The sequence below is a fragment of the Cottoperca gobio genome, chromosome 21 (genome assembly GCF_900634415.1).
Source record: "Cottoperca gobio chromosome 21, fCotGob3.1, whole genome shotgun sequence".
NCBI classification, from domain to species: Eukaryota; Metazoa; Chordata; class Actinopteri; order Perciformes; family Bovichtidae; genus Cottoperca; species Cottoperca gobio.
In genome coordinates this window covers 15,401,201-15,413,880 of record NC_041375.1, presented here as the reverse complement: position 1 = coordinate 15,413,880, position 12,680 = coordinate 15,401,201, and the positions used below count along the sequence as shown (strand labels likewise).

The 12,680-nt window shown below is 41.3% G+C and overlaps 1 protein-coding gene across 1 annotated transcript in view; it reads left to right on the top strand.

Moving 5' to 3' along the window:
* Positions 1 to 12,680, top strand: part of myo16 (myosin XVI) — a 36,973-nt gene extending 24,293 nt beyond the window's left edge. Inside the window, exons 8-16 of the mRNA XM_029459391.1 lie at positions 1,863 to 1,938; positions 4,096 to 4,246; positions 4,405 to 4,555; positions 4,997 to 5,107; positions 7,636 to 7,701; positions 9,239 to 9,366; positions 10,776 to 10,881; positions 12,163 to 12,280; positions 12,577 to 12,680. Of these exons, the coding sequence (XP_029315251.1) occupies positions 1,863 to 1,938; positions 4,096 to 4,246; positions 4,405 to 4,555; positions 4,997 to 5,107; positions 7,636 to 7,701; positions 9,239 to 9,366; positions 10,776 to 10,881; positions 12,163 to 12,280; positions 12,577 to 12,680 (1,011 nt within the window). The remainder of the gene's footprint in view (positions 1 to 1,862; positions 1,939 to 4,095; positions 4,247 to 4,404; positions 4,556 to 4,996; positions 5,108 to 7,635; positions 7,702 to 9,238; positions 9,367 to 10,775; positions 10,882 to 12,162; positions 12,281 to 12,576) is intronic.

The window sequence follows — 12,680 nt, the reverse complement described above, 5'->3', positions numbered from 1 at the left end:
TCTCCTAATTACGTCCTTCAGAGTTGTTTTTTTCCAAAGGCTGCAGTGTGGTACTGCCCATGATGAATACAATATTCTCGATGTCGGTGGAGCGCCCCTTTTTATCGTTTTTGTAATATAGAATATGATTTCACTGAAGCATCTGGTAAGCCTGGTAAGTCTGTGCACCAGTTAACTGCAAAGAAGTGGAAATATGTTTGAGGTGTCCTGATGTACAACTTCAATGTAAGGTTCTTGTGTTTAATTATCGAACTCTCGTCTCCATATTTATTTTTAAAACACTGTATTTCTATCTATTTCCTGCATTACCAAGAGATCTTGAAGAAGATTCTTATCTATTATCAATAAAATGAGTCGCACTTCAACGCCACGTTGCGTACACTTAATACAAATCAGTATTCACAGATCACATTTTGCATCACCCCTTCTTGGACTCGATGCAGCTGGTACTCCACAGAGTCAAAGAGGGGCGGTGAAAGAGAGAAAGTAATGAGAGGGAAAGGAGAACAAGTCTGACGGAGAGAATGAGAGCCTGTGTGATCTTGGACTAAAAGAAAAACCTAGACAGAACAAAAGAGGCCAGAGGTGACAGCCATCACATGTCACGCTGTAAAAATGAGGGTAGATGTCTATGGGGTTCTTCCACTGTGACATGTGATGGAAGATACGCTCATTATTAAAGGATCTCCTCAGTCAGGGGCAACACTTGTATAGACCTGTCAATTGTGACATACGCCGACTGTTTGTGTCGTCTGCTCAGTGTTTAAATCCAACATCTGTGTTACAGTATATCTTACATTCTCATCTACTTGAGCAGTGCCTGTTCAGAACGAGTTGACCTCCGCTATTGCTGCTTGCCGCTTTCTCGAAATCGTTCATCCAAAAAACTTCACATTTAACAACGTGTTCGTTGGGTCCTGAGCAATAATAATAATAATAATAATAATAATAATAATAATAATAAGCTTTATTTGTATAGCACCTTTCATACAAGAATTGCAGCCTTAAGTGCTTCACAGCAGAAACATAACAATTAGTACAGGGACAGAATAAGAGCATTTACAGTACAATAATCACAGTGATGATGTAAATGAGTCTGAAGTACCATTATAGAAACAGCAGAATTAAAATAGTATAAAATAGCAGATAAAATAGCAGAATTAAAATAGTATAAAATAACATTGAAATTCATGCCTAGTTTCCCTATCTGTGCCGTACTTAACGACCCTACTGCCGGGAAATCACCACACCATTCTTGTAAATGTTTTAAACTGTTAAACCATATTTTGAAAGAATGAGATCAACAATGCGCTCCTGTGGCATTTCAACTGGTTTACTCCCTTCGGTTAAAGTCAGTTTTTCTCCAATACATACACCTACACCTACCATGACACGTCGATGAAAATTGAGCTGTACCCAGCATGCAGTTCGGCGGTGAAACAGTAAATAAGAGTCCCTCTATGAATACACTACTATTTGTACATAACGCGCTGCTAATAAATGTGTTTTGTAGATCTCAAGAGCTCGCACTTGACACTGCACTTCCTTGGCTCCTTAGCAATACACCCGCAAAGTGTAAAGTCGATCGGATGAACGACAGTCGAGAAAATCGAAGGACAGACATACAGACATGCAGATACGGACTCTTTCCATTTTAGTTAGATACATCTGCACTGGAGCAATACATGTGGGAATAACACTGTATCTCCTATGACCTGATCAAGAATCTGCTATGGAAAGTAGTTTTTTGTTCTTGCACTCATGGTTTGAAAGTAGATGCAGAAAATGGTGCCCTAGAAATGTTTTGTTTTTTTGGCAAATCTAATGAACATGGATGTGGGTGTTTCTCCTTTCTCTTACAGACAAGCATCGTTAGCCAGCTCCTGAGGCAGAGAGCAAACCCGACTCTGTTGAACTGCAACCAAGACAAGCCCTCCGGTAACATATTTAGGCATTGACACAAATATACACTTGTTTTATGTACACACACACAAATATGGCCGCTGGAATGTGCAAACGTGTTTTAGAAAGCAAGAGTTAATGAAGCAGAGAAGCAAATAAATGGATGTTGTCTTATTTAGCTGCAAATGCATTAATAATCACAGTGTACACAGTGAGTGAGGCGCCGTCATCATCGGTCTCTGCTGAGCCCATCTGTGCACATCTGTATCTGCAAGAAGGAAACTCATTTATTTATGAAAGAAAACACCAATTTGGTGGTAGCAGTAGTCAAAAGAGACTTGTGTGCTTCATTTGCTAATCGGCATAAAGGAATCGTATCATATTATCAAGGGGCATGTATTGTTTTTTTTATTACATTTTTATAATGGAAGCTTACAAGATCAACAGAGGAGATCTGATAAAAAGACACTTTTCACCAACTCTATGTGGTGCTAATGTATGTGGATGTGTAAGAGGTTCAGGAAAGACTTACTTGATGGTTGATGATTTAAATTAAATGGCAGATTGATACAGCTACCATCTGAAAAATAATGTCCACTATTACAGTGTTAGTGTCATTTTAAATCCCCTTTGGATTTTACCCTCCTAAATTAAATTTGCATTAAAGGTACCCCGTAATTGTTTTTGACCACTAGTGTTGCTGTGGAGCAATGTTTTGCTCTTACTGCAAAACTTATTGTAATGACGAGGATCTAGGAGCAGGGTAATGGAAACGGAGGGCGGCCTGATTCACTGTCGGTATCACAGATGATGTTCAAAGACTAAAACACGAGTCCTACAAATACAATTTGTATTTAAAAATGTTCTAGAAGTAATAGACATAACATTTTGTTAGTGTAGGACGATAAGTCCTATCTCAGAACTAATCTCATGTTCTGCTAGCACGCATACAAGGACGCTTGTGTATGCACACATCCCTGCCAGCTGCAGAGGGTGGTGCAACTTGTTGTACATGCATACAGCCCATAACACATGAAGAAGAAGAAGAAGAAGAAGAAGAAGAAGAAGAAGAAGAAGAAGAAGAAGAAGAAGAAGAAGAAGAAACTCCTCTAACATACTGGAAACATCTCGTCAGTTGCTAGCCAAGGCCTGTATGTAAAATACTGAATAGTGATAGTGATGCAGGTTTGACATTTTTCAAAGAGTGGGCTTTGCGAATGTTTTAATAGAAAGGAAATTCGGCCTCAAAGATGCACAGAAAACATTTTAAGAGAAGCACTGGCTATAAACAGAAAGACTCCTCGGGTACCTTTCACACTTTGAAATCTAGAGTCCCTCTGCGGGTCTTTTATAGTGTTTGTTTTTCTACATATTTTTATTAATTTCAATGATATTATTGTTGGTGTGAAGCAATTATTAGCTGATGATCCCGATCAATCTTGCAAATTCATTTCCAACACAAACGCAAACACACAGCTCAAACCTGAACAAAACCATTGTACAATCTTTCACTGAACGCTGTTGAATAGTAAAAGTAAGCAGTGATGATGTGTGATAGTGTTGAAATGTGTTAAACAGGCTTTGGACTTCTAACCACTGTGGGATAGAATATCGGAGCTGCCTGTAAACATTTACTCCCATGGCTTCATCATACCTCTGACCGCCTCACTCCGGCCTTAATCAATAGAGACAATCCCCATCCTTCTCACTTGGAGCCCCCCACCCCTCCCTCAGGAGTCACATGATGAAAGAAAGCCAGAGAAAGAGATTGGAGTCTAGGGGGTTGTCAGTCACACTGAAATAAAAAGACAGGATGAAGCCCTTCCCCTCCCTTGAGTCCTGTTAGACCTCATTACAGACAGGAGGGGGGCTTATCTCCCCCTTCCTCTTAAGCACAGTTTGATTGATCCACAGTGGGGTTCACATTCTTCTCCAGTGCAGGCTCGTCCACACGGATTGTAAAGCAGCATTGGCATGGCGAAAGACAAGTGAACAGAAAGGGGTACCTGGTTGCTTTTAGAGTGTAAAGCATTATGGTCTGTAGTTCACAATATTATCTACATTATGTCTTTTCAGCAGAATGGTGGGAAAATCAATTTCGGAGCTTACAAATCTGACATTAAACTCGTCTGAGTTTAAATATCACGACAAATCGCTGTACTGATTAGCTCGTGTTGTGTGTCATGTCACCAGATATTTCCGCGTCAGAGCCCATAGCGGATATGCTGCTGAATGCGGAGGAGAGCTGGCTGCAGAGACTAAAGGACCCCTCCGCTCCTCTACCCTCCACTGACCAACGCTATGATGGCGGCTCACACGACCTCAACACTCCTGTCAAGAACTTGTGGGTGAACAGTTTCATGGGCACAATGGTTGTCTTATGGTTACTCCACAGATTGTAAATTCTGTTTCCCCCCCCCCTCCATTTTTCTCTCATCCCTTTGTTTCAAATCTGCTTCCTGTCCCTCCATCTCCTGTGTGTCTAATCCAACTCCTTGCCAGGAACCCCCTGGGTCTCTCCATCTCGAAGCGGGACAGTCTGCTGGAGAAGTGTGCCATGTTCAGAGAGGCAGGTGGAGCACTAAGCCGACAGCCCTCACAGGACAATGGTCTGGATGGCCCCTTTAACTCCGGAGCCAGCAAACTGGAGCAGGTACCTTATCCTCTCTCGCACTACACAAACACAAAGTAAGGCAATAAGAACATAGATTATCCCAAATGTCCACAAGAAGAAACATATATTCCATTTGTTAAAACTGTTAGAAATTGCAGTTTTGATTCAGCAGTGATACTTGAGAGGTAATCAAGTATGCAGTAGTTAAGCAATGTGCTGTGCCTCTCATATAACGTGCATTTGAGATCCAAGAGCAGTGTAGATCCTCTCAAATTGAGGGTTGGCTAATAGAATAAAAATCAATTGGTGAAGAGTTTGATTGGAACAAAATGCTGCAATATCTGACGCCCTGAGTGGTATATAACTGGAGACCACTGCCTCAGACTTTAAATATATCATGTAAAGTACTCTGCCTCAAGCTGTATATTTTAATATCTGCATGTTGGTTGGTTTAAACTCTCACCTTACATTTTTCCTAAGGTCAAGCTGATGCCTCCAGCTCCCAATGACGACCTGGCATCCCTCAGCGAGCTCACTGACAGCAGCCTGCTCTATGAGATGCAGAAGCGCTTTGGCAACGACCAAATCTACGTAAGACTCCCCTGTCCTTGTGCCACTAAGCAAGGAAGTCCCACTAACCATTAAACATGCATTAAAACACAAAGCACACACGGAACAGAGAGAAATACAAACACACACGCACACACACTCTCTCTCTCTCTCTCTCTTGGGCATAACTGGGCCAGTACAGTTGTTTGTTTGTAGCGGAGTGCTGTGTTGTTTGCGGTCTGGGAATTTCAGAGTGTAATGTTTGGATCACATCACACTTTCTTTATGCCCATGAGCACCCACTGCAGTGGGTTTCCCTGCAGCATATGTACATGTAGTGCACTCTGTTTCTGAAATACAAACACTTCACACAGTGCATCACAAATATTCCTCCTTTCCTGAAGACTTATCGTGCAGATAACATTACTATTTGTGACCTCTGACACCTGACTACTCTTAACACCCAATGACTGTTAAAGTAGCTAAATCTGTATTTGTCTCAGTTGTCCTTCCCCTCTCTGTTTTCACCTGCTGGTACCTAATTATAACACACACACACACACACACACACACACACACACACACACACACACACACACACTTTGGGACAATGACAAAATCAATACTATTTAGATCGATTGGAAATATAAATCGAGTAAAATGCCTTCATCTCCAACAATTGGTCCATTTTATATTCCTGTCATTTTCTCCTTTCTTTTTAAAACTGTAGTCTTGCCCATACTTCTCCATGGGGACCGAGCTCTATGGATACTGGAACCAGATCAATGTGGTGCATTCTCTTCTCTGTGAAGAGGCAGCACTAGTCTGTTATTATAGAAACCCAGATGGGCGACGGACAGTAGAGTTAGCCACAGCGGGGGACAACGGTTAAGGGGATGACAATAAAAGGCAGTAGATTGGTGGATGAAGAAAAGAGAAATGATTATAATAATGAGGGCTGGATTTGAGGTACAGTCCAATTTGGAAGACAAAAAGGTGAAAAGAAAGGACAAAGTGCAGCTATCATGGGGATGTTGGAGCACGCCGGATCTGATTGCGTATAAGTCCTCTGTCATGGAGGTGCACACAGTACGGTCATGCATCTTGCTCCAATCTGTTTGTAGCAAAGATATACCTAAATAAAGCCAAGATATAGATTTCAACATAGTAAAAACTTTATACCTTTACATATATATATTTATGACTTGACATTATGAATATACATTTACTACATTCCTGTTTATGTTCAGTTTATTTATTTGCAATACTGCCAAATTTATATTGCTCAGTTTATATATATTTTAGCTTGCACTATTTCATGTCTTAGATTCAGATTTTGCTCATACTTACCTTCTTTTTTTATACATATTTAATGAGCATTGTTGGACGATGACTGAGACTAAGATGACTGTAATTGTTGCACACATGATCAGAATAAAGAACTTGAACGTGTGCTTAGGAATGAACAACACTTTTCATGTTACCAAATAAATTATATTTCTGCCCTTCTTCACCTTCTTGTTACTATACTTAATGTTTGACCTTTTGTACATAATAGATGGCATTTCAAGAAAGAGGTGAACAAAGCAGAGATGTGATGAGGGACAGAAATAGGGGGAGGACAAAGGCGGTGAATGCTCCATATGTTCCCAGCAGGGTGGTCAGAGATGGGGCTTTGATGAGCGGTCTGCCGCCTTCTGTCAGATAGAAGGACCAGTGCACCGCTAAACCCCTGAGGAGAGCGGCAAGGAACTGGGGAAGGATATGACAGAAGACACTGTTGTTTAATCTTGTCACATGCTTGTCAATAAAAAGTTTGTATTTTATTTTTTTAAATGTATATTTTGCTCATCGTTTTTACTCTGTAGCACTTTGAGTTTTGTTTACGCAAGTGCGCCTATAAATACAATTTATTATTATTAATAATCAAGCCTTCATCAGTTAGTGTGGAAGTGGTTCTCAGACAAAGTTTACTCAATTAAAAAAAAAAAAGCAAAACTTGTTGTGTGAATTTTGCTCTGTGTCCGCAAGCAGTGGGAATTTGTTGAAGTCATTAACCTTGAGCCAGGGCCTGAGGACAGAGGAGCGTGTTGCAGAATGTTAGCAATGTCTGCGCTCTCCCAGGGGACAGAGCGTTAGCTTTCCAACGGCCTCCGGGACTCCTAGTGAAAAACAGAGGGTTAGCAGTTTAGTGGAAAGGGTCAGGAATTGGGAGTTGGTTATTTGATCTAAATGGCCTCAGGGTTTGTGTGTACGTTGCACGGGAGGGCGGGGAAGGTCATTACTAAGGTTATCGTCGGAGGTCCCGTCCTGACCTTTCTCTGCCATGAGATTACCATATTCTTATAGTAATAGAGATTGTCACCACCATGAATACTGATGTAAAGGAAAGAGTGGGACAGCATTTTTATTTTCAGCTCAGTGTTAGCTTCAGGCAGTCTGCAAGTAATTAAAACCTAGCTTCAGCTTGGTACGATAAAACGGTCAACCTCACACCCAAAACACAAATGTTTTACATTTATATTCATGAGTAAAGATCAGTTAGGTGTGTTTTTTCTTCTCTTTCGTAGACTTACATCGGACACATCCTTCTGCTGGTCAATCCAAACAAAGAGCTGCCCATCTACTCCACTTTGGTAAGCATGCATTTAAATTACATCTATTTCACATAGGCTTACAATATGTGTTGTGCTTTGCTCTCTAAATGTTGAATTTGCATGTCTATGTACTATGATCCATGCTTAAAACACGTGGCTTTACATTTGATAGGCTATGCATTTTACATGTCAAAGCATACTATGAAGGAGGCACGCTGTATAATACTGTATACTGTATAATAAGCAGGACATGAACAGATGTAATGGACCTTGTGGTTGATAAATAATGCAGTCTTCCTGTCAGTGATACACAGCACTACGCTGACTCTGCATCAGCTGGGGAAAAGAGGGATCCAGTTTAGCTAGCACACACAGACACACACAGACTTTATTACACTACCTCTCTACTATAAATAATTACTCTCAAAACACTATCTCTATCGGTGAAAAGCAGCATATTTCACAGTTGCAACAGCTAAACTGTCAGTGAAGAGAGGCTCTGATTTTTAAACATTATCATTTGTTTAATGTTATGCTATGAATCAACAACAGTGTGTGCCACCTCATCCTAAACAGTGAATACTTCAAAAAGCTGAATTAATGCCAGTTTAGTGCTTGCCCATGTTGGCCCAGGAGGGGTTGGATGGAGGAGGAGACGTCCTCTTCTGCCATGACAGAATGAAGCCAGGCCCCCTCTTGCTTTCCCGTTCCTGCCTGTGTCTGGATTCACTCCAGGCATCCTCATCCGACAGAGCATGTGTGGACGAGCAGGGAGGAGTCAGTGTGAGAAGGACATATGTCACATGTGTGATCTGCTGGCCGTCTGTCACCCCCTCTGGTAGGTCCACAGCCCATCCTGACCTTTTCCACAGCCACAAATACAGCACTGTCTGGCGCACATCTTCTGGACTGGTTACAGATAGAGGGGGGGGGGTGACAGACAATGGAGGGTGTACTGTCTGATACACTTACCATGTTTTTAACAAAGTTGGAAACGTGCCTCTTCAAAATTGGCCAAAAATCTTATTCAATGTAAAACTAAACTGAGAAATGTCTACATCAGAAGCCTCAAACGGGTCTGGACTAAAAGCTTTGTCAGCAGTCTCAGGCCTTAGTTGAGTCTAATTGATCAAAGTTCAAATGGATCTTTCTAAAGTTGGGTCCCCTAGTAATAATATTACTTTACAAGACAACAATTTACAACAAAAAAAGGTATTTCAAACAAAACTATACAGCAGATTGTGTTAATACTTTGCAACAATGTTAGCTCCATGTGTATATATTGCAATACATCACGCTCCAATATACTGTTACACCCCGAAAACAATGGATGAAGAGTTGTTCCGCTTTTCTATTACAGTAACATGGCCGCCTGGAATTAAGCTGTAGTGCATTTGCTGGCTAATTGGTTGTTATTTGACAGTGAAGTAGCCAGAATGAGTGTCTGAGTCATTTTAAGTGTGTGTGTTTAGCTGAAACTTGACCCTGTGTGTTGCTCAGCCCATGTGTGTGTATCCATGTTACATAAGGTTGTAATCCAATGTTTTAACACACTCTACCTGTCTTTCTCTCTCAGGTCAGTCAGCTGTACCTTAGCTCCACGGGTCGCCTGTGCTCCTCTCTGCCTCCTCACATCTTCTCCTCAGCAGAAAGAGCTTACCACATGATGCTGCAGGAGAGACGCCCGCAGTGTTTCATCTTGAGGTAAACAATGAACTCTGGGCCTCGGGATTATGAGACAAAAATCTCAAGAGCAAAAATGTGCGAATAATAGTGACGTTCAGCTGGCCGCCTGGTTTGCCCACACCCCTCTGCCACACACGTGTTAAACACTCCCTAAGAGATTATATATATATATATATATATATCGCTCTCCGTCTGCACCGAGCAGTGGACCTGTTCAATGTTCACGCTGGGAGCTGTGCAGCATCTTGCTCCTTGTCCTGGCTGGACGGAGGCAGCTCCCTGATTGCAATTAAATCCCGTTCCGGCTCCAGTGACATTCCCGCTGAGTTGTAACCAATCTGGCAGAGAGTTACTGCGCCCTGGCCACAGGCTATCCATCTCACTCACTCACACACACAAACACACGCACACACATGCTAGGACATTATAACATGCAGTCTCACATATACACCCATGTTCCCTTCATTCTCTCCCTACTGCACTTTATTTCTGCTTTTCTTGTTTTCGTTAAAGCTACCAGTTTCGTTCCATATTACCTCACACAAAAGCACACACACCTACAGGTTTACAAGCAAGGCCACGATCCCCCGAGGCTAGTGCTCTAACAAAATGCCCTTGAAATCTAATAAAAACTGGTAAATGAAAAGACAGTGGAAAGGCCTTTGGACTTCGCACTCAGCAGGGCCGTTAGTAGGAAATATAGCAAGCCACAGACAAACAGTGCACAACAGCACACTGGGGCCATTAGTGATGATTTCTGACCTACTGAAGCCATCTGCTTGGTGTTACTACGTCTCAACTCTGCGTGTCGGAGCATGTACTGTGGTGTTACCTTATGTCAGATTTAATATCCAGCCAATGCAAAAAAAACAAAAGGCATCCACTGCCAGATAAGTTGTGGCAACATTAGTGTGTCAGAAAGAAGGAATAGATTGTGAATGGGTGGGTGTCCCTGAAAGGGTGATGTCAGGTGGGTGGAGACATGCAACTGAGATGACAGATGTTGGTAACACCCTGATGACTAATGCATAACACCTATTCATCCAGAGAAGTGTAACACACAGATGCTTGATTTCTTTTTGCAAGTTTGCCGTTAACTCTTGCTTTGCTGAATAACAGCCTTCAAATTGAATTATAAAAAAATCAATGACGGTGCAAATTGTGACATGATTTTGTTTCCCATCCCTTACGTTGGAAGCATTATTAGGAAGGGATCTCTTAATGTCAAGTATGAACACGAGGATTGATGAAGGCAAGCAAAACCGGTGTCAGTGTTCATATGGGCTACTGTCTTAAAAATGGGTTTGACAACATGTGAATCTATCCTTTAAGACATGAAACATTAGAGACAGTGACAACAAGTAAAACATTGATAACATCACCTCAGGCATGAATGACATTAAAATTGCATTTTTCTGTCTCACTAGTGGTGAAAGTGGTTCTGGGAAAACGGAGGCCTATAAGCACATAGTGAGACACCTGACAGCCCGCTCCAGCCCCAAAGGCTTTGCCCTGGAGCCCAGAATGAAACACGTAAGTCAATACTCATTTATTTTACACTTCACGCAGTCATGTATATACATATGACTAAGGAACATGTCATATAATAGCAGTGTCTTTGGCATGATCCTCATTTGTTGCTTTCATGCCCTTGTATCTTTACAAATAAAAAGCAAAAAGCTTGAACAATGATCTTATAATACACATCTTTGCTGATTTTCATTTTAAATTCCATCCTCTCCCTCATTGAGAAACTCATGAATATTTGTGTGTTCTTCAAAGCGATGACTGAATTTACATCCTTTCTCCTTGTGCTTATGTCTTTACTGTGCTTATTGTTCCTTCGCCTATGTCATCTCTTTGATCTGAAAAATCAGATAGCACACAGTGTAGCGAGGCAGTGGTCATCGCTGTGTAAACGTATCCCGTAAGTTCTTCTGTTGCCGTGCTGGGGGAGAGGACAGATGTATGGATTACGATAGAGTATGGGGCTTTACTGGTAGTCTTTGCTTCTCTGCTTGATAGCTGTTCATTTGTCAAAGACATCATTTGAGATCTTGTGTTTGATTGCATCATCAAGATTCCCATTAAGATCGCTATCTATACAATGCTGTTTCTTCAGAACAGGACCATTTGCAGAAGAAAAAATAGTTTGGGCGTTTTTCTTAGGGTGTAGTCCATTTTCCTTATACTTTACGGCCTAATGAGAGAGTATTGAGTACAGCAGGACATTAAATACCCATATCCTCTCCATGGCACCTTTTCAAGTAAATCAATCTGGAGAGGCTACAAATCACAGAGAAGCATACTGAAAAATCTTCAAGTGTTCAAGCAAGGTCGGGATTTCGTATCCTCCCTCATATTTTCTATTGTAAAAGAAGAAAGAAAGCACATTCATTACTGCTTCTTGTCCCTGTCGTGTAGTCGCGGTTCGGATTCTGACATGTTGGTGGAGCTGAACACACGATTCACTTGCTCTGCACTCAGTCTATCAGTCGGGTAACAAAGCAGTGTGTAGCCTGGCATTGCAAGTGCTGTGTTCTGATGAAGTCATCGTTATGTAGTTGATATCTGGGTCAGCTCGCTCTCTGATCATCCTGGGACACAAAAAACACTGAGTTCCCACATAAAGGATGCATATTGACATCTAGTGGAAGGAAGTGGAATGAGAGCAAAACTCCTTTTTTGATTCAGGTGATTTTGTGTTGCTATGTCTAGGTTGATTTACTCACTTTGGAAAAGAACAAGGCATACATACTCTGGAGTGAAATATATAGTATGTTCCATCTCACTGGTAACAATTTCCTTTTGCAGGTGAACTGTATTCTGGAGGCTTTCGGTCATGCAAAGACTCTGAAGAACAACAACTCAAGCCGCTTTATAAAGCTGTTGACCATCCAATACTGTGACAAGAGGAGGACGCTGCTCAGAGGTAACTACGTTTCTATCAATGGAAGGTGATTGTTTGTTAGTAAGCTTTACTTTCACTTTAATAAAGTAGTATCTGTATTTCCCACGAGAGACAGGATTAGGATGAAAAAGTGTCAAAACATTGTAGTTAATTCTTCAAAATGTCTAAATTGTGGTCGTTTTGCTATGAAATTTGGGACAATGACAAATCATACTATTTAGATCGATTGGAAATATAAATCGAGTAAAATGCCTTCATCTCCAACAATTGGTCCATTTTATATTCCTGTCATTTTCTCCTTTCTTTTAAAACTGTAGTCTTGCCCATATTCTCCATGGGGACCGAGCTCTATGGATACTGGAACCAGATCAATGTGGTGCATTCTCTCTCTGTGAAGAGGCAGACACAGTCTGTATTATAG